This window comes from Sciurus carolinensis, chromosome 13, assembly GCF_902686445.1.
Source record: "Sciurus carolinensis chromosome 13, mSciCar1.2, whole genome shotgun sequence".
NCBI classification, from domain to species: Eukaryota; Metazoa; Chordata; class Mammalia; order Rodentia; family Sciuridae; genus Sciurus; species Sciurus carolinensis.
In genome coordinates, this window is record NC_062225.1 from 71,054,766 (window position 1) to 71,077,219 (window position 22,454).

Genomic DNA, 22,454 nt, shown 5'->3' on the forward strand with positions numbered 1-22,454 from the left:
ACTTTGAATAAAAGTTCTATTAAAACTTTGTCTACTTTCTAGTCCATGGGGACTTATCCAATTTAGAGGCTGGTGCTTTGGAAAGAAAAATTAGACTTTTTAATTACTTTCCCTGCTGCTGCCACCACTACCACCCATCCTGCTAATGTATCAATTTCGTTGATTGAAAAGACTGGGTAAATTAAATATCATTCTCTCTCTCTCTCAAAAAAAAAAATATTAACCCAACACAGAATCAAAAATGGAAAACAAAAAGGCCCTCCAGCACCCTGTGGGATTTCCTCCGTAGCTCTGGCAGGAAGTCAGTTTGATCACATTTCTGAAATGACATATTTAATGTGGCTGGTCGCGATCAGCCATTCCGGCCCTCGGGAACCTGGCATCAGTGAAAAGCAGCTCCCAGATCCCTGGTGGTCTGTTGTCAAGGCCCAAAGCTTTCTTTCCAACTCCTCTGCTCCCGACAGGCCAGGTCAGTTTGTGTTCTGTTCCCAGCCCTGCTCCACTGAGCTGAGGAATCAAGTTCTTTCCTGGCTCATGCGTCTGTGTTTTTATCTATAACATGGTAAGCAAAAGGCCTCTGGATACATTCCCCAGGAAGGCTGAGTCCCAAGGGAATTGCAATGCCGGCGGGCATACAAGTCCCAGGAGCAGGAACCATCCGTCACCTCAAGCTCCACTGACCTGCTGGGAGTCAGTGAACTCCATCCATGGACATTCAATAAAAAGCAGTTGGCCTAGGAGAGACAGGTTGAGAAGGCTCCTCTTGGTCATATACCTTTAAGACGAAGATGTATAAAGCCATTCAACAAATATGAACAGTGTGTCGCTAGGCTAGTGACAAGTTGAGTCAGGAGAAGCAGAAAGAAGAGAATGGTAGACAAACTGATATGGATGTGGATAAAGCAAAAGAAATCCATTTAAAACAGCTGTCACAGACAAGACAAGACACTGGCATGAAGGAAGAGACAGATGCAGGGACTGAGGCAAGGAGGGACACACGGAGAGAGAGAGACAGATAGACAAAGTGGGAAGGAACCTACGGCTACCTGGCCTCCTTTCCGGGGATTCTTCCTCCCACTAACACGGTTTCGGCTCTCGTACCTGGACAGGCGGCTCCCTAATTCTTGCTCCAGTATCCACCTCCCCCGTGAAGAACCCTCCTGCATCCCACCTGACTAGCATTTCTCCCCATAGCATGCCTCCAGAAATAGAGAATGGGAGGGTGGGTGTAAGCATTTGTGGAGCACCAGCTGTATGCTGGTTGTGTTGTGGGCATGTGAGTGATAAAGACGAATGGGATACATTCCCTTCCCTCAGGGAACTCTGGAGGAAGAGAAGAACATGGCTGCCCTATGACAAATGCATGCCTGTTCAAAGCACCTGGGGCACAGAGGTGAGGAGGACAGCCAGCTCTGTAGAGGACCCAGGGAAGCAGATGTTCTGAAGACAGAGACAGCAGAGTCGGGGCTTGGACCCCAGGATCACTGAGACCAGTGCGGAAGGCGGTCGGACAGGGGATGCTTGTGCAGAGGCACACGTGCGGGGACAGGTCAGGTTTTGTGATACGGGGAAAGAGGAATCAGCTGGGCGTGCTCAGGGTTTGGACAGGAGCCAGCACAATAAGCGCATAGTAAGCTATGAAAAAGAGGGGCAAGAAGGAGTCTGGAGAACGCTGGATAGGGTACTGGGCGTCTACTCAGGAGAGCTCAGTTGCGTGATTAAGTAAACAGACATGCCATTCGTTGAAACAGAGAAGGGGAGAAATATTTGGCAAGGAGAGTTGGGGACCAAAAGACCTAGAGGGAGAGGAGAAAGGGACTAGATCCCTACTGAACAAGTCATATTTGAAAAGCCTTCAGGACCTCCAGGCAAAGATGGCCAGGAGGGAGTTGTAAAAACCTAGGTCTTGGAGGAAAGAAGGGAGAAGGGGATCATTGGCATCAAGACAGGTTGAAGCTGGAGGATGAAGACCCAAAGAAGATCCAGAGAAAGAGGAGCATGAAACATGGAAGTGAAGAAATAGAGAGGAGAACCAGAATATGATATAACCACAAAAGCCAAGAGAATGGGGAATTTTTAGTTGAAAGAGCCACTCCTTATCAGTTGAAGCTGTGTAGAAATGAGGTAGAACGGGACTGTAAGAGACTTCTTCCTCACCCTGCTAAACACCTTATGTGTTTTGTGTTCTTCTTCTGTTCCCCTTGTTTTCTAGCTTCTTATTCTCTGTCCCCACTTAGTGCTTTCTGTCCCTTCAACCTGTCTTCCTAAAGCCTACCTGCTCCCTCTGGCAAGGGCCAGGTGAACCTGCTGCCTGTACCACAGAGCTTTGCCTGAGCTCCTAGGCTCTCCAGATCTTACTTTCTCCTTGGAATTTTTTGATGGAAAATTTTGATAGGATTTTTTATACCAAGAGGGGTGTTGTCCTCCCCTCTTGAAATCAGATTTTAAATAGTACAGGGACTATTTCCTGATCATTCAGATTCTCCAAGAAACCCATAGGGTGATACCCATCTCATGAAACAGGCCTTTCCTTCTGGTTCTTTTCAATGAACCACTCTCCTAGTTTGTAGCTCGTCTCCTTTGTGGTCCAAGTATAAACTAGTTCGCCCCGATAAAGGAATCATATGTTAGTTTAATTTACCTAACTGGAAGGTAGAGAAGATGCTGCACACGACTTTTATCTGTCTGTCTGCCTGTCTATCTTACATTCAGTCATCCAATACACAGTAACAACTTGACCTGCTCTCTTTGCCCCTGCCTGACATAGAGATTCTCACCTATTTAATTTTTATCATAGACATGGTGGGTTCAAACATTTGGAAGTTACTTCTTAAATACTCACTGGATGATGACATTAAATGTATGTGCAGTACCCCTAACACCCCAACAGTCCCATGGAGGGAGACTCTCTCTGGGCCCAGTGACCTTGGGTACTTACAAAGAAGGTTTATTCTGTCTTAGAAAAGATGTGTGTGCCTGTCAGCTGTGTCATGCCCAGCAGCTGGTGACCACATTATTACCTCTAAATTAGACCAGCCTGCTGGTTGTGGACCTCACTCTATCCTTGTAATCTAACAGAAGGAATTTATATAATGTCTCCCCACAGAACTTCATACCTCTGACATCACACTGTTCCTAGTATCCGTTATTTGTGGTCCTGCACCTCCATTTTTCTAGACTATAAACATGTAGAAGTCATGGAATTCATATCTTTTTTTTCTTTTGCATCCACAGTACTTTCCCTAGAATATTCAAATCAGTCACATTCTCAATAAATATACACTAGAGCATAATATTTGCTGAACAATCCATAGGCAAACTAGAAGTGAACTTGGGTTTCTCCATTCCTAACCTAGAGCTTTCCAGCACCTGGAGTTCCTGTTTCAGGAAAAGGCGGGGGTGTTCCCGTCAGCCCCTCACTTGTGAAGTCATATTAATTGGTTTCAGGAAAGAGATGTGTCTAAAGGGAGGACAGTTCCTAGACTGGACTTACTTTGGTTTCGAATTCAAAGCTGTGATTTTAACAACTTTGGGCAGGCAATTTTTTTTTCTCCTCTACTCAACCTAAAAAAGCATATTCAGCAGACATGAATGAGCTGAGGAATTTTTGTTTTGACAGCTTTGGGACATCTGAGATATTGTATACAGAGCATTTCTAACCAACCTAGAAAGACATGTGTCCAAAACATATGCAGGAAAATGACTGATCAAGAGTGAGAAAAATGAGAGGAAATCCTCTTAAAATGAAATAATTTGTCAAGAGCAGCCTCAGATGCAAAACCTCATGTCAGAAGAGGCTCAGATTAACAGGACTTTAACCAGCACATTTGGGAAGATGACTAAAATAATTTGGTTGGTGAAAGATTGTGAGCTATTGGGGCCACAATATCTGGTCAAATAGCCTTGCCTTACAAATGAGAAGACTAAAACTGAACGAGATCATTGTTCTCCTCAGGGGTAGTGGCAAAGCAAAGTTTAAAACCCAGGCCATCTTCCTCGCAAAGTTCACCCCAGCTGTAATACAGGGAGGGATGATAGTATTTTTTCTCAATATTATATTTGGCCTTACTAATGATCTCCTCACATGTCAATCCCATCTACAGTTTCACACATCTAATCATCTGAATGCCTTGGGGCTCTGTCAGTCTAACAGGGTTGTGTTGTCCCAAGGACTGTTTCAGTTTGGGGTTAGTCCCTCCCTGGTTCCAGTCAATCCATTACTAGGCTCAATCTAGCTGCTTCACTGTCATCTGGAGAGCACATTAAAAACTAGATTCCCACACGCACCCATGTAATCCCAGCAACTTGGGAGGCTGAGGCAGGAGGATTGTGAGTTCAAAGTTAGCCTCAGCAACTTAGGGAGGCCCTAAACAACTTAGTGAGACCCTTACTCAAAATAAAACATAAAAGGAGCTGGGGATGTGGCTCCATGCTAAAGTACCCTGGTTTCAATCCCCAGTACTAAAACAACAAAAATAAAAATAAAATTAAAACCCTAGATTCTCAAGGTCCCTGAACTGCATGACTGGGTTTGGAAACCACAGGTCTTTAGTTCACTATGCATGGCCTAGCTAATTCTCCTCTGCAATAGCCAAAAGTGTGGTCTACTGCTTCTGTTGGAAGCTAAAGCACAGACTGATGAGAAAAGAATTTCAACTTGGGGTCCCAGCTCTGATTCCTGTGAGTTTTAGTACTGAGTCACCAGTCAGTCCACTGTCTTTGACTTTTTCACCTGTAAACTGGAAATGACCATGATTCCTGATAGACAGTATGGTTGGGAGGTCAGACTTGCAGGTGCCCAAAGCACAATTGGTTCACTGTGCTTTTAAAGAGAAAGAAGTCTTTTTTTGAGAGGATGGTGGTCTGGGTTTTGGGGTCATGACTCTACACGTAGAAGCTTTCTGCTTAAAACTCTTTAAGTCTCTGGTTTTGCCTTCTCAAATCTGAAATCATTTTTATCTTTAATCATAATACTATTCCACGCAGCCAACTTCAAAATCCATGATACAATTAGACTAAATTAAGTACTATTAGTTCCCTGACAATCTTGAACAATCTTATTCCCTCCTCTATTCTCAGCAAACTTCCTAGCTAAACCTTCGCCATCTGTCAAGATCTTTTCATCCTTCAAGTTGGAATCAAGAAGCTGCCTGTTCTTTGAGCCTCTGGCCTCCCGGGCAGTCTCCCATGTTCTGTGTCCCTATGGCCTTACCAGGTCTGCCTATCTCAGAGTTAGATAAGGGTAAATCCATCTCCCCCACTGGACTGGGAGTCCCTAACAGGCTGAGTCCATCCCAGGGCAACCTGGGTATCTGCTTGAATTTCAAGATCATCATCAGCTGGCAATCCCACATTCACAAGCGACACTCAGGTTATGTCTCTTCAGAGACAGAGGAGTAAGTGAAGAGGGCCATTTTGCGCATTCCAAGTTTCCCTTGACCGTCAGCTCCTGCTGTGACGGAGGCCACACGGCTCTTCAACATTCTTGTTTCAGGAAGGCCATTCAGACAGCTGCGGTATTGAGCAGTGGCGGAATCTGGTAGGGTTTCACCATGACCTCTGGAGCGAGCTTTATTTTATCAAACCACCCCCCAACCCACTGTGTGTGTGTACCGAATGCATATTTTCTAGAAATTGCAAAGAGAACACTGGACTGGAAGTTCAATCTGGGTTCCGGTCTCAGTTCTCTTACTTTCCCAGAACCAAGGGCATGCCACCTTGATTAAGTCACTTTATCTTTGGGGGCCTCAGTTTTTCCATCTCTAAAATGAGGAGCTGGGCTAGCTAATTGTGGTTTTAATTCCTTCCCTTATTCTGTTCCGGATTGCGCACGGAGTCTCGTTTTTCTGTAGTACTGACGGCCATGGCCGAGAGCCATGAGGATGAAGCTCTCCGCGCCTCTCCCCGCATTGTGCGCAGCCGTGTTCACGCACCTCCCGTGCGAGGCTGTGTTTATGTAATTGATTGATTGAAGGAGACTTGGCCCTTCTTCGCTGCAGCTTGATTATAAGTGAGCAAAACAGATGTCTTGCATTGGGTGATTGGTTCCCAGATGCATTCCAGGGAGCAGGGTGATGGGAAGGAAATAAATGATTTCAAATTCTGGGGCCTCATGACAAATGAATTGTGCTAGTAGGTGGGGACAGAGAGGGATCAGATTTGGTACTTAGGGTTAGGAAGTGAGTGACCAGATGTTGACGGCAGCTGGTGGATTAATATCAAAGGTGACTGTTGGGCTAAGTGCCCCCTTAGGAGCTGATCCAGGAAGGAGGAGCCACTGCCCTTTTTCATCCAAGACTGGGATGGAAGGTAGGACTCCTGGGTTGAGCATGTGATCCCTCAAGGGTCCAGGTATGGTAGAGCTGAGCTTTCAACGTGTGCAGCCTGACTCTGTGCAGGGTATGTGCTTCTCCTTACTCCCTGCACTGCCTCCCAAGGCACCTTGGTGCCCCCCACCCAGGAGTGGATAAAAATCAGGGACAGAGGAGGGTGGCACCTATTCTAGTAGGCATTCCCTTGGGTCATCCAAGGTCAAGTCTGTTCAGTGGATCCCTAAGTCCCTGGTGACAAATCTCAGGCACAGAGACATGAGGCAATGTGCCTGCATCTCAGGACCATGGGAATGAGGCCATTCATCTGTATAGCTAAGAAAGCATGTCAATGCTTATTAACTTATGTGAACACCACAGCAGAAGCGATTATTTATATCATCATCATTAGTGTTCAAATTCTCCCTGATTTAAACATGAGGGAACCAAGACTCAAGTGGGTAAATGAATTGCCCCCAAGCACAAGGCTAATTGGCCCAGAGCTGGGAGGCTTTCCAAGAATTCTCCAGTGATCTTTCCCCTCCACTCCTCGTCCAATGCTTTCTTTCACCTTGTTCACACTGTAGTTTCTGGCCTGTGAACAGACTTGCTCACTAGCAGGGAGCTTCCGGCAACCACCACAAAGCAATTTGTCGACAGAAGAGTACTTCTAGGATGAGAGAACCCAAAAAGCCTTTTTGGAGATTAGTTGAGCCCTCCAATCATTGGGAGATACTTGAAACCTAGCCAAGCATGTTTTTGCCAGCTTATTCCAGAAAAAACAAACAAACCAACAAACAAAAAACAGGGCCTGGATTTTTGGGTATTTTCCTAATTACTTAAGTTACTGCTTTGTTTGTTACCCACAATTTTAAATAATGACAATCATCATCACGGGGTTAGGAACTGAATTTTAGTAACAATTCTACAACCATTGTGTATTCTTTGGCAAGTCCCATAATATCTCTGTTTTCAGTTTCTTTATCATAGATGGTGTCCAAGGTTCCTGTTCACTAAAAGTCTACTATTATGAAATTTTGACAAAGCCCTTGTGCCTCAGAACTGGCGGCTATGGAGGGAGTTCCCCTGAGCTGGGTGCAGGCCTACAGGCCTGACAGTGTTTAAAAAGCTGGTTTCCCAGGCTCTATTTAATGAACTGTAGCTTCCAGTGCAGATGCCTCTAAAGGCCAACTGTAAAAGAATTGCCACATATGTCTGACACTTTGTGTGGTTCTTTATTGAATACACAAAGCAGGCTTGACAGGAATCCACTGGCATTTGTGTACGCCAGGAAGCAAACCAGCCCAGCTGGATGTGCCCGTGAGTGGAGCCTGAGGAGGTGGAAGCTGTGACAGAGACTCTGACATTCAGCCAGGCCAGGCTCTGTGCTCCCTGGGGAGGTGGTGTTCCCATGGCCTCCACAGCCAGGGGCACTGCCTCCACACTGTGTGTGACAAACTATAACCAGGATGTGACCCCTGCTAAGCCTTTCCCCTTGCCTGGGCCTTAGTTATTTCCACCTGAGTAATGGAGAAATGGTTGACTTCAAATGTCATCACAAGTTCTAGTGGCCTCTGATTCTGGGATTATCACCAAAAGGTCACACTGGCCTCACCATGGTACAACAAAATATGAAGGAAATGGACACCTGCCATTGTCATCTTGAAGCGGGCAGCTGGAATACCCCACACATGTTATTTCTCACAGTAAACAGAGCATGGTTATGTGAATTCCGAACCCTCCAGTCCCCCTGGGAACTTCTGCATTCTGTGGCATCACCTTGAACTCTTTCAGCGGTTATGGGAAGTTAGTGTTATCACTGGGGTCACCGAGGCTCAGAGAAAATGAAAGTGTCCCCCATCACACAGCTGAGAGGTGGCAGAATTTGAGTCAAATCTCAAGTCTGTGCTCTACACCTGTGAAATAATCATGGTGATATTAAAGTCATTTAATGAGAAAGACATATGTGGACATAGACATAGAGGAAAAGATCATGGGCCAGTCAGTTAATACCAGGCTGTTTGAATCCCTGCATTCAAATATCACGTCAAGATAATTAGAGATAGGTAAGCATTAGCAGGAAAGTAACCCAAAGACAAAGGCACAGTCCTATCACCAGATTTTAAACAACCAATAAACCTGGTAATTTTGTTTTCAGGTGCAAATCCAAGAATCCAGTTAAATGAACCCTGTTTTGGGCTCCTGCTGAACAGACCCCAACAGCCATGGAAACCTTGCACAGCCCAAACTCACTTCTGTCATTGGCACACAAGACCATACCCAAGGAGCATGGCACAATATCCTGGAAGATGTTGGGGACACCTAGATGGGCACTTTCAGCCCTGGCCTGTGCTGCAAGTGTGACCTTGATACACCCCCAGGGATTAACATTTGGATCTTGACAATGTGTACTCTGACTCACTCTTCACCTAGGAACCCCAGGTCTGACTTTGCACAAGTGGTACCAGGGCCTTCCCAGACAGCTAAGATGTTCCTGCTCCTGCCTTGCCCCTAACTTGGTCCTGCTTGTCCCTTTAGGGGTCCAGTTCCTTGCCTGCCTCACTCTGAGTCTTGACTCCTACTGCTGACTATGGCTCTGAATGAGGGAAGCTCCTTCTTCAGCCATTTAGACCACCATCCCCTGTTTGTGAGACTGAGGTCAAGACCCCAGGCACCACAGGAAGCTTGTCAGTGAAAGACCATGCAGTTTCTTCCTAGCTCAGGGCCTCAGATGTGACTTCACTTCTCTGAGTCTCAATGTCTGCACCTGTTAAATAGGGATAAGAATTCTGTCTCTTTCATATGGATCAAATAAGGGAATAAGGTTCCTGGCATGGTGTTGACCCCAGTGAGCCCGTAGTATGTGTTACCGATTATGAATACCCTTCCTTTGGGTCTTCAGAGAGCTCCCCTGCATGGAGGTCCAGGGTCTATACATACACCCCTCAGTGCTGCCAGAAATCAGAAAGCAAGTCAGACCCTCAGCTTCACTTCAGAAACACTCATGGTAAGAGACAAAAGGAGATTCATAGGCCCTTTTGTATGACTCTTATGCATACAATCTCTTTTATATGACTGCAATATTTGCTTCCAAATCTCGTGTTTGACCACGGCTGAAAGACATCATTCAGTGGGCTCCTGTAGGCCTGCCTTGAGGAGGCTGCTCCTTGAAACCCTGCCACGCGTGTTCACCTGGAGAATGATTCGTCTTGAAGGAGAGTCTTGAAAAGCAAAGGTAGCCACTGGTCCTCAACCTTGAAAGGGACTCAGGATGACCTAGAACACTAGTGATTTACAGACTGAGAGTTAAGGGAACATAAAGAACATTGGGTTTACAGATTGAGACTTGGGGAGCATAAAGAGCCATTTTGGGGAGCCTCAAGTCAGTCTGGATACAAAGGATTGTTGGGTTTTTCTTAACCCAGCCAAGGGGAGATCCAAGTGTCCAAAGGGCATCAAGTCTCCCTATGATCACTCTGTGGTGTTATGAAGAATACCTGGAATGATCCACAATCCCTTGAGTGTCCAGGTGTGACATGTGGATGTGGTTGGGAAGCCCCGTTTCTGCCTGAGCAGCTGGTACTGGCCCTCCAGGCACAGGCCAGGGCTGCTTTGGTACTGGAAGCCTCACACCCTCTAGAGACCCATCCTCAGGTTCAGCGTGTTCAGAGTGGGTGGTCCCTGCCAACTCTTCCCCAGCCACGGGGTTCTGATAAGGGGACCAGGCACCTGTTTGAGTGGGGCCACCCTCGCATGCCTGTCATCATTTACCATAAATTTCTCCTGAATGGCCGTGTTGCACAGGGAAACAGTGTTTCAAGCTGACTGTCAACGAATCCAGGTTTTGAAATGCAATTCCTACCTGGTACAGTTTCAGGATGTAGGTACATATTAATAAAAAAAAAAATGGGCATGCATACACAAACACACATACACACCCTCAGTCACACATTCATACACTCATCCTAGGATAGACAGCTTTAAAACTTGCCTGGGTTTTTCTTCAGATTGAAAATCTAGAGACAAACCAAGTTCCCTTTGAGTGTGAGATGACAGCAGGCAGAGAGTAAGGACCAATGTCGGTGGGTTCTGTTGTGTCAGGGCAGGAGGAGACTAAGGGAGTCTCTGGCCTTCTGAGGTGGAGGCCACCACAGAGATTGGGTGATCCTTTCCTTCCAGTTTTCAAGTGCAGAAATCCAGGTGTAGAAAATGTAGCAGACCCGCTCCATGCAGGGCCTGGAACCACCCTTTCTGCCCCATTACGGACGATTTCCATCCTGTCACTCGGTCCTCCTCTCAGCAGGCAAACCAATTCCAGAAGGCTCCTTCGACTCACCTTTTTTCCATGATAGAAGTGACATGAAAGTCAATAGCAGTGATTTCAACTATGTGGTCAGCAGGTTTCTGAAAAGTGTCTTTTTCTTTCTTTTATATTTTTAATTGGCACATCATTATTGCAGCTGTTTCAGTGGTCAGATTCCACTGGACCAAAACAGGTATGACTCATAAGGTTGATATCTCTGGATCCTTCTGAAGGTCACAGTCACTTTGCCAAATGGGCCTGACACTGAGAAAATTTGGATCTGCCCCCAAGAGTAGTGGATAAAGCCTTCATGCATAAAACAAGTTTGCAGATTTGGGGTCTAAGAATAACTGAAGGAAAACACCGCATATGTCTCTCATACTTTGTTGAATTTAATCTGAGGCCCTGGATTGAGATTCTGAAGTCATGGAGGAGTAATGAAGGGTGCTGGGGCTGCAGCATCTTCCATCCCTGGGTCTCATTCTGTTTCTGCCTCTGGTTGGTCCTTTGATCTTTGGGGTCAACTTTTAGGGTCAACTTTCTGAACTTCAGTTTCCTCATCTAGAGTAGAAAACATCATCTACTTCTCTGTTGTTGTGCAGATGAGACATGGTGACATAGGAAATGTATGCAGCACAGTCCTGGCAGACAGAAGAGGGCTCAATGAGCATTATTTCCCATCTCTTCATTGGGTGTTGCCTGCCTCTGCCTTTGGGTTGCTTCCACTTGAGCACTTCCTGAAGCCCTGGGTCCCTCTGAGAAAGACTTCACGGTCCCTACCTCTCAGGCCCAGTCAGCAGAGGGTTAAGGACAAGGATTCAAGAAGCACCCAAGGTTCTAGAACCTTAGAAAAGGCCCAAGGAAAAGAGGCTTAATCTGGTGTTATTAGAGAAATCGAGTCCCAAGTAATTATTGCCCAAAAGGCATTGAAGGAGGGAAAAAATGTGCATCTCAATGTTTTATAAGAAATTAAATCAGAATGTAGAAAAGCCAAATTCAATTTCACCCAAAATGAGCAGTAATGTTAACTTCATTCCTATTTAAAGCCAGAGACTACAGCTTTGACAACTAAAGGGAGGCTGCCTTGGAGCAAGAATTTCAAAACAAACTCATTTGATAATCAGGACATTTGCATAGTCTGTTTCACTAGGCAGAGCCTGGCCCGAGCACAGCCGATTATCAGACTCTTGGAGTTCAAAGATCCCAGAGTTGCTGATACTCAGTGCTGGAAGCATATATTCTGTTGTCTGTCTGTTTAACATGGCCACGTGGCACATTTGCCAGGCAATGTCTGATTTGGCACAGCATACCTCTGTCCAAAATAGAAATTGTTCATCTTTAATTGGCAGAGGCAACTCAAGAAAGAAGGTGGTTGCAGACGTTGACGTTTTGAGAAAGGCCCTGATAATTGTCAATGTGGGGTCGTGGAGAGGCTGCTCGCTCTCTCGTCTTCTCATGTGATCATGCACTAGTGTGAATGTCACTTTCTGGTCCTCCCCAGAGGACCCATGTGTCATGGCCATGCCTTTCCTTTTGAAAGTCATCCTGGTGTTGCAAAATAGAAAATGCAGAACCAATTTTTTCCCTTGTATTCTGCTATCAAAAATCAGGAGACTGGTAAGCAAGTTTTGAAGATAAAAGCCACCTGTGATTTCTGGAGGCCAGCTGTGTAGCAGCAGCTCAGCCCCAGAGTCAGGGAGAAAGTCTCCGTGCAGATAAAGTATCAGGACAGCAAGTGGCACCAACCCCGGGTGAAATCTAAGCATTTCAGCTTGTCTTTATAAAGGTGATTGTCGGATTGTGAGAGGGCAAGTGGTGTAGGAGGACAGCAGCTCCTGGGGAGCAGCTGGGGAGCATAAATCGCCCCTGACTGAGAAGCAGAAAGATACTTAATGGAAGTGTAATCGAAGGATTTTTTTTTTTTTTTTGCACTACTGGAAATTGAGCCCAGGGCCTGATACACACTAGGCAAGTGCTCTACCACTGAGCTGCATTCCCAGCTCACAAAGGATGTTTTTCTTCTCCTCTAAACTTAGTTTGGTTGGTGTCAGTGAGAATTATTTTACTCCCACTCCAGGGCAAGGCCTGCTGCCTATGGATGTGATTAAAGGATCATCCAGTCACCAGCTGTCTGCACTAGAATCAGCCCCATTTCTCTGCTGCGTTCTGAAATTCTCAACACCAGACTTGTCTTGGAGATGGGGGAAGTAGTGGCCCCAGAAGCAGATGTTAAAAAGCACACATGCTAATTGGGAGTTAGCACCCATTAGCACAGCCACACAGATTGATTTATCAAATTAGCTATAACCCTTTGGAGAGCAAGGATTTGGGAATCTTAAAAAAGTCAAATCAAGAAGGAACTTTAGAAAACATCTGCTCTAGATCTTCTGTTTAAGGACCTCAAAGCCCAGAGAAGTTGAGTGACCTATTCAAGGTGACCAGTAAATCACTGGCAAAGCTGCAGATGCAGCCCAGGTTTTACTTGGTGCTTGTTTCTAGAATCATCTACTTTACAGGTGAGGAAAACAAAGTCTACCCATGAGAAGTGACTGGCTAAGCCTGGACTGAAATGGAATTCCCCTTACTCCTTGTCCAATATTCTGTCCTTTATTATCACATCATCTGTTTTCATAACTCTGACTGAGGAGACGGATAAAGTAATAGGGGTTTAATGACTTGCGTTTTGGCCCATCTTCTACTAATGCATCAGCAAGCTTTGAGAGTCTACCACCTGTGAAGTACGTCAGCCATCTTGGATAATGGACATTGAGTAAGGAGGGGAAACAAGAAGCTGAGTGGCTTGTGTACCCTAAAAGTGGGGCCAACATGGAATGATTGGGACACAAGGATGCTCACAAAAAGATCATAAATGTCCCAGAGCATCTCTCTTCCTGCCTCTTTCTCATGATTCTCCTTACCCAATGACTCTCCCTAACCTCTCTTCAAGACACAGTAAACTGTGGTTCACATCACAGCCGTGGCCTCTTCCCTGTGGGGAGGTTGAGGGTGGATTACAGGGCTGGCAAACAACACTTTCCACATACCTTGAGTTCCCTTTGGCTCATTTCTTCTCAGGGTGTGGCCCAACTTGGATTTCCCCTGAGCTTCAACTGCTTGTAGATGAAACATTCTACCACAAGTGCTTATGCAAACTTGGGAGGTCGACATTTTCATCCCCGATGTGCAAGTGAGAAAACTGAAGGCCAGAGAGCTTATTTTTTCTTGACGGCAACTTCCAGGCAAATGTCAGAGCCAGGGTCAGATTCGTAGTGAAGTGGTTGCTCAGGTAGGCACTACTCATTTGACCTGACAGCAGGTAGCCTCTTAGGACATATTGTCTATACACAGTCAGAGCTTCTCACTGACCAACAGTTACCTCTTTTTTCACCTACCCTCTTTGTGGACACCTGCCATCCTGTGAGTTCTAGAAAGGACACATTTTCTTCTCTTAAGCCCCCTCTTACCAGTATGGAGCCCAACCACCTATGGAATTGACAGGTGAAGGTGGGGAATGAAAGGTGGACAACTTGCTGGCATGGAGGGGCCACATTTGGGAAAGAGTTTGTTCCACTAACCCTTGGCTATCATTGCAGGTCTGGAGTGCAGCTTTGACTTCCCTTGTGAGCTGGAATATTCTCCTCCACTGCATGACCTTGGGAACCAAAGCTGGTCCTGGCGCCGTGTGTCCTCGGAGGAGGCCTCACAGGTGGACTTGATGGATGGACCTGAGGCACAGCATTCTAAGGAGATGCCCAGAGGTAAGTCTGTTAGCCACTGAAAAGGGTCCTGGATGGGCCCAGGTCAGGAAGGGATGCCCATTTCTGCTTGAAATGATGAGGCTTCCCTACCCTGCTCTGCCCTGCTTCCCTTGAAACCTACCTTTAATATCTGTGTCTTTCCGTGGCTTCTTGGACCTTGCAAGGAAGGGAGAATGAAAGTTTGATTTTAAGGATCAGTCCAATCCTTTATGTTTTACTAAGTAACAGAAATAGCATTTCCTACCTCTTTCATATAGCTCGCCTAAGGTCAGATATAGGAGAAAGTGCTGATCTGTTTGTTTGAAATGAGGTTGCCAGGTAAAATACAAAGCACAGAGTTAAATCTGAATTCCAGGTGAATGACAAATGATCAGCATAGGTATATCTCATGCCATCATTGGAATATACTTATCCTAAGAGCTCTGCCAATCATACTAAAAAATTCAAATGTGATTGGGTGTCCTGCATTTTTATTTGCTAAATCAGTCTGTCTTAATTTGGGAGTTACTGTAGAACTGGGTTAAATGCTTGTTTCAAAGCCATCATGAATATTCAAGCAGCGTGCTTATTTTGCCTGGTGCTTCTAGTAGTCCTGAGCTGCTCAGAAACATCCCCTTGTGAATTTATCAGGGCCTGAAAAGTTAGGCTCTGAAGTTCCGGGTATTTGTTACTCCTTTGTGGCGTTTTAGGGGAGGAATGTGGAGGCACTGAGCCCTAGGCCAGCCTTGGAGTCTCTTCAAGTCAAACCTTAGGGCTCCCAGTTCCTTGGACTCAAAAAGCTCTACCAACCCCAAATTGACAAGCAGCATTTCTGGTTTTGTTTTTTTTTTTTTTTTTAGGAAAAAATAATAACTAAAATGGTAATAGGCTTACTGCACATTCAGAATAGCACTTTGAATTTACAAAGCACTTCCGCCTACACCATCTCATTGGATTTGAATTCTGTGAGGGAAGAAGGGCAGATGAGAAAGCAAGGACCCAGAGGAGTTGAGTAACTGCCCAGGATCAGGATCACACGATTTGAACTCATGTGTCCAGGTCTAGACGCCTCCTGTGATGAATCCTAGACAGGGGCATTTTCCCCACACTGTTTCTGTCTCTGTAGCAAAAACTATATGGCCAGAGTCTGCCTCAAGCCATGTTCATGAGCGTGATTATCTCAGGCTCACAAAACCAGAGGGTTAACAGAGACAGGGCTCAGGTGAGCCGGTGGAGGTGGCAAACAAATAATTAATGTTCTCAGGCTGATAGTGTACATCAGCCTTGAACTCCATCATGACAACAGAACTGTGAGACACCCTTCCTTTTACACATTCTCCTGGGCTGACCCTTTCTGCTTTTTATGACTCTCTTGAGATTGCTTTATGTCGATTTATATTTTAAGCTACTTTCAACTTGGATACTGATGTGTATCGTGTGTGTGTGTGTGTCTGTGTGTGTGTGTATAGGTGACTGGGTCTTAACCCAATAATGCATCAGAATCTTCTAAAGAAATGATTTAAAAATATACTTCTCAGACCCCATAACCTAAGATTCTGATTCTACAGATTTAAAATGGAAGTAGGAATTTGCACATTTTAAAATTTTAGTATGAGATGCAGCTTGTGCCAAAACTCAGGTGTAACATATATGCTCAGATGAAAGATCACAATAAGACCAGCACCTTTGTCCCCACCACCAAGCGTAGGGATTTGAATGCTATCAGTCCCTTTGCCGCCTCCTGTCTCCCACCTAGATCACAGACTTCTCTCCTTCCTCAGAGGTAAACCACCACCAGCATTTTATGTTAATCATTCACTTGCCTTTCTTCACAGTCTTACCACCTATGTATAAATAGCCACAGTGAACACATTGGTTAGGTTTACACATTTGCAACATTTTAAATGACATCATCCTGTCCTTTGTTGATTTGTCCATTTTGATACTTGCAGTTGTGGTTCATTGTTTTGGTACCATATTGAATCTACTGAATGAAACTACCACCGTTTCTGCCTTTTACTATCATTGAATATTTGGATTGGTTCCAAATTTTTGAAATTACCCAGTAAGTGGTTTTGCACATGTCTCTTGGAAGACATGTATGTCCAAGAGTTTCTCTAAAGTATGTACCTAACAGTGGAATTACCGGGTGACTGGTAGGTAATTCCATAGGTGTATCCTCCATTTCACTAAGTCTATTTTTCAAAGTGGTTGCACTGATTTATACTTTTCCAGTCTTGATGTATTAATATTTCTTACCATGACTTCATGTTCTCAGCAATAACTGGTATCGTTAGACGGTCATTTTTGTCCATCTGTCAGGCAAAATACGGTATCTCATTATCATTTTAATTTCCACGATTCTTTTTAAAAACATTTTTTGTAAGTTTCTCAGGTGATTCTGAGACATAGCTATGCTTGTTGTACTGTGGACCTGGACTTCCAGATTCACTCCTATTTAGCCACCACTAGGAATATCTTTGGAAACATGTATTTTTGATCATTGTAGGTTTTTTAAATATATATATATTTATATTCTAGGGATTGATAGTGATCACAGTTCAGTGAGATCAAGAGAAAAGGACAAGTGGCAATTATGTTCTTTGGGAATTCCACAGACTTTGTGGAGTCAGATGTTATGACTTTGAAAGTCGGTACTTTTTAAATTTTTAAAACAGCGCCAATAAATTGTGCATTGCCACTTTCTGACCTGCTTCTTCTCTGTCTCCTACCTTGTGATCTCCAGCACGTGTGTATGACACTGAAAACAAATAAGGAGGAGAGAAGGGAAGGGAGGAAAAATAAATGCTCAACTCTCAGTGTTCCTCAGTGTGGGAACACGGACACCTTGATGTTTTTATGAAGCTTCATCTCAAGGGTCAGTACGTGCACTGAATGCCGACCTTCCCCCATTAGATGAGTCAGTCAAGACCGGAATGTCCATTTTTAAAGAAAATATTGTCAACTTCCATCTCTCTGAAGCTGTGGCTTTTACGTACAGTGTGATAGTCTGTAGCGTTAGAGTGGCATGAATAACCACAGCAAAGGCCACTGTGTCTAAGCGGACCTGCTTCATCACACTTCAGGGGACGGTGTAGCCTGGGGACTCTCCCACTGACAGAGACCTTTTTTTTTTTTTTTTAATAGACCCTAATAAAGGGGTCTTCACTCAAACAGCATGGACCAGTCATGGAAGCAGAGGGACCAGCTTCCCAGCCACTGCAGTGACTCCTCCTTCAATGACACTCAGAGGTGTTGAGAACTTCCATAACAGGTGTCTCATCTCTTTTGGGGTCAATACCCTGAAGTAGGGTTGATTCTCATGAAACAGGCATGAAATGATATAATCGTGTCCCTTGCTCTTCAAGGAAAGGACCAAAGGTACAGGAAGAGAAAATGACACGCCCCTTCTGTACAGTGACAAAGCAAGTTTCCACCTTCCAACCCTAACTCCCCCATCTTTTGAGCCTCAGTTTCTCTGCAATTGGCAGAAAGCTTGCTTGTAGCCGATATAAGGAGGAGTGATGGGGTGCCCTTTAGGGTAATGTAGTCACTGTTTTATTTATTTTTTAATGGAACATTTATTGGTTGGCTGGTATTTAGACGCTATTGCAATATGTCTTGTCGGGATAAAGAAGGGCCAGAGGAAGGCAGAAAGATAATACCAATCATAGATAATGAACTCTAAGAGTATAAATTTTGAAGGATTTTAATTTATGGCCCCTATGGCTGAGAATAATAAGGGACATACAATTCAGAGCAGCAAGATAATAAAAAGTGGATCATTTTGATGGAACACAATATTATAAATTAATAAAATCTTAAGGAATCATCAGGTTGAGGCATTCTGTGACTTTTTAAGAAGTGCCAGGAGCATGTTTGATGTCTACTACTTCCAATGTTCTAGAATGTAGTCAAGGGAACAATTTTTCTTCTTCCAGAAAGCCAAAATTTTGGTCTCTAGCAAGAACCCTTGCTTTAAAATGGAAAATATGTGATCAATCCCTTCTCGAACCCCCTTCCCAGCCCCTCCCTCTTAAGGATGCACAGGGTGGATGGAGAGGAGCTGTGAAGAGTTTCAGGCTCCTGTACCCGGACTCTGATTATCAAGTTCTTGCTTTATTTATTATTGGTGGGGGCCTGGGGAACACTGCTACTGGGATTCCCCCATTCATCAAGATGGTTGAGTTTTCACATGGTTAAGAAGCATTGCCCTGGAACGAATGAAGATGCTTCCAGACATGGCCAGAGAACTGAAATACCAGCGTGGGGTTACTGTTGGACACTTGGGTGTTAGTTTCCTATAACCACTGAAACAAATTCATAAAAACTGGTTGGCTTTAAAAAGCAGAAATTTATTCTGTCCCCGTTCTGGAAGTCACAGTCTGGAATCAAGGTGTCAGCAGGGTTGGTATCTTCCAAAGACTCTGAGGTCTATCACCCTGGCCCCAGAGTAATTGATGTCTCTGTTCCTTCTCTAGTCTCTCTCTCTCTCTCTCTCTCTCTCTCTCTCTCTCTCTCTCACACACACACACACACACACACACACACACATCAGGGATTGAACCCAGGGGTGCTTAAACACTAAGCTACATCTCCAGCCCTTTTTATTTTCTATTTTGAGACAGGGTCTCACTAAGTTGCTTAGGACCTCGTTAAGTTACTGAGGCTGGCTTTGAACTTGCAATCCTCCTACCTCAGCCTCCTGAGCAGCTGGAATTACAGACATGTGCCACCATAACCGGTTTCTAGTCCTTTAAGGAGTCCCCTGGGGCAGGTTCTCCCTGCCCACCCACCTTCTATAATGAGCTGTGCTGGTCAGAGGTCCCTTCGCCAGGAGGGCCTCATAAGTCAGGTCTATCCCCTCCATTTCCTCTTAAGTTTCAAAGGCCTTTAGTCTCTTTTCTCATCATCTACATGGTTTGGAGAGGAAAGAAATCATTTCTGGGTTGAGTGTGACTGACAATACCAACTCTCGAAAGTCAAAATGTATCTTTATAGAAATTCTTGATTCCTCTTCAACAGACATACCTAAGGTACAGCATTGCAACCAGATCTTTCCTACCAGAAATCTAAAACAATTATCTTGATGCTGTCATTTATCTTGATTGAAAAATGAGAAATAATTTACATGCCCATTATTAACAAGGAATTTGTTAAATAAAATATGGAATACTTAAAATATCATGCCACCATTACATTCACACTATCTAAAATTATTTAATAATACAGGAACACTTATGAAGGCCTATTATTAGGTTTAAAAGGTCCAACAATGTATATAAAAGAAATTGTTTAAAAAAGAAAAATCCATATATGTATACTAGGGAAGGCGTCTATAAAGAAATACACCAACATCATACAGAAGTTATTTCTAGATGACTAAATTGTCAGTAATTCTTTTGCTTCTATGTCCTTTGTTATTTTTCAAATTTAAGCCCATGGACATGCATTACTATTATAACGAGATAAAAACATGCTATTATTTCTTAATATAAGGGAATCAAAAATTCTCATTTGAGACTGTATTCCATTGAATTATTTCAGACTTTTAGGGATGAAAATGTTAATCATTTTATACCACAATGACCAAAAAAGCCAGAGCTTCTGACTGGGAGACAGTCAGCAGACAGACAGCAGGCTCTTTTCCTCCTTCCTGTGCGGGGGACAGCACACTGGCCATCGGCATTGGCTCACGTATCCAGAGCATCCTTTCTTCCACCTCTTTCTGCTTGGTGTGTCTTTGAATGGTGAGAAAAGGTAGTTGTGGAAACAAATGAGCAATGGTTACAGGAATATACTCAGGGGCCAAGTGAAGCATTTAGGCAGGAGTGGCATAGAAATGTCCTACGTTATTTCAGTCCTTGTCCCTGCATACTCACCAGAGGGCTCTGGGTGTTTGTGCTGGCCTTCCTTCCTTCCTTCCTTCCTTCCTTCCTTCCTTCCTTCCTTCCTTCCTTCCTTCCCTCCCTCCCTCCCTCCCTCCCCTCTTTTTTTTTTTTTGATTCATTGTACACAAATGGGGTACGACTCTTCATTTCTCTGGTTGTACATGAAGTAGAGTCACACCATTTGTCTAATCATACACGTACATAGGGTAATGGTGTCTGTCTCATTCCATCATTCCATTACTTTCCTTCCTCTTCCCCCTCCCCACCCCTCATTTTCCTCTACACAGTCATCCTTCCTCCATTCATCCCTGCCCACTTCCAGTCATGTGTCATCATCTACTTATCAGAGAAAACATTTAGACTTTGGTTTCTTGAGACCAGTTTATCTCACTTAGCATGATACTCTCCAGGTCCATCCATGTTTCTGCAAATGCCATAATTTTATTCTTCTTTATGGCTGAATAATATTCCATTGTGTATATACACCACAGTTTCTTTATCCATTCATCTATTGAAGGGCATCTAGGTTATTTCCACAATCTAGGTATTGTGAATTGAGCTGCTATAAACAATGATGTGGCTACATCACTGTAGTATGCTGATTTTAAGTCCTTTGGGTATAAGCCAAGGAGTGGGATAGCTGGGTCAAATGGTGGTTCCATTCCAAGTTTTGTAAGGAATCTCCACACTGCTTTCCAGAGTGGCTGCACTAATTTGCAGCCCCACCAGCAATGTATGAGTGTACTTTTTTCCCCACATCCTCTCCAACACCTGTTGTTGCTTGTATTCTTGATAATAGACATTCTAATTGGGGTGAGATGAAATCTTAGAGTGGTTTTGATTTGCATTTCTCTTATTACTAAAGATGTTGAACATTTTTCCATATATCTATTGATTAATTGTAAATCTTCTGTGAAGTGTCTGTTCATTTCCTTAGCCCATTTGTTGATTGGGTTATTTGTGTTCTTGGTGTAAAGTTTTTTGAGTTCTTTATAAATTCTGGAGATTAGTGCTCTATCTGAAGTGTGTGTGGTAAAGATTTTCTCCCACTCTATAGGCTCTCTCTTCACTTTTTTGATTGTTTCCTTTGCTGAGAAAAAGCTTTTTAGTTTGAATCTATCCCATTTATTGATTCCTGCTTTTATTTAAGAGTGAAGCAGGAGGTATCACAATACCAGACCTTCAACTATACTATAGAGCAAGAGTAACAAAAACAGCATGGTACTGGCACCAAAATAGACAGGTAGACCAATGGTACAGAATAGAGGACACAGAGACAAACCCACATAAATATAGTTATCTCATACTAGACAAAGGTGCCAAAAACATACAATGGAGAAAAGATAACTTCTTCAACAAATGGTGCTGGCGAAACTGGAAATCCATATACAGGAAAATGAAATTAAACCCCTCTCTCTCACCCTGTACAAAACTCAACTCAAAATGGATCCAAGTCCTAGGAATTAGACCAGAGACCCTGCACTAAATAGAAGAAAAAGTAGGCCTAAATCTTCATCATGTCAGTGTAGGTCCAGACTTCCTTAGCAAGACTTCATGCCTTTCTTTTGACCATGACTCCTCATCAAACTGGGATCGCTGTGTGGATGTGTGACCTCTCGTCCCTGCCCCTGGAACTCACTATGGAAGGCTATTTTAATTCTCCGGTTCTATTTGCAGAAATGTGTCCTTCATCTCCTGAGCAATGAAGTCTTTAGGCCTTAGATCCGACCCATGCACAATCACATCAGTACTCTGTAATTTGATTCACTCTAATGTGATTCTAGCACCAACCTAAGTTCAGCTGAACTGCAAAGAAGGATTTTGCCTTAATGAACACCTATGTGTCTCAGAGGTGGGGTTGCTGGGCAGTGCTGTTCACCTCCCTGTCAGACACCTCCAGGTTGTGGCTTCCTTTGTCTTCTAGAGGTAGCCTCTTCCTGGGAGGGGATCGATTAGGGATGTCTATGAACATTATATCCCTTCTTAACAGAACAGTGTAACCTTACCCAGAGGGCAATGGAGTAGACATGTAGAGTAAGGAAAGAAGAACAGGAGTTGGGAAAGAAGGGGTTAGTCACTGTTAGGGACTTCACCTGAACTGGTTGGGTCTTAGGTTCATCGTCTGTAAGTAAAGGTCTTAGACTAGATTGTCAATAAAGCCGTTTCCAGCTCCAATATAAATGATGATCAAATAATTGTTACAAAATCTTTGAGA

The 22,454-nt window shown here is 44.1% G+C and overlaps 1 protein-coding gene across 1 annotated transcript in view; it reads left to right on the plus strand.

The window, feature by feature from the left end:
• Alk (ALK receptor tyrosine kinase) overlaps positions 1–22,454 on the plus strand; it is a 678,240-nt gene that overhangs the window by 195,183 nt on the left and 460,603 nt on the right. Inside the window, exon 3 of the mRNA XM_047523055.1 lies at positions 14,205–14,369. Coding sequence (XP_047379011.1) covers positions 14,205–14,369 — 165 coding nt within the window. The remainder of the gene's footprint in view (positions 1–14,204; positions 14,370–22,454) is intronic.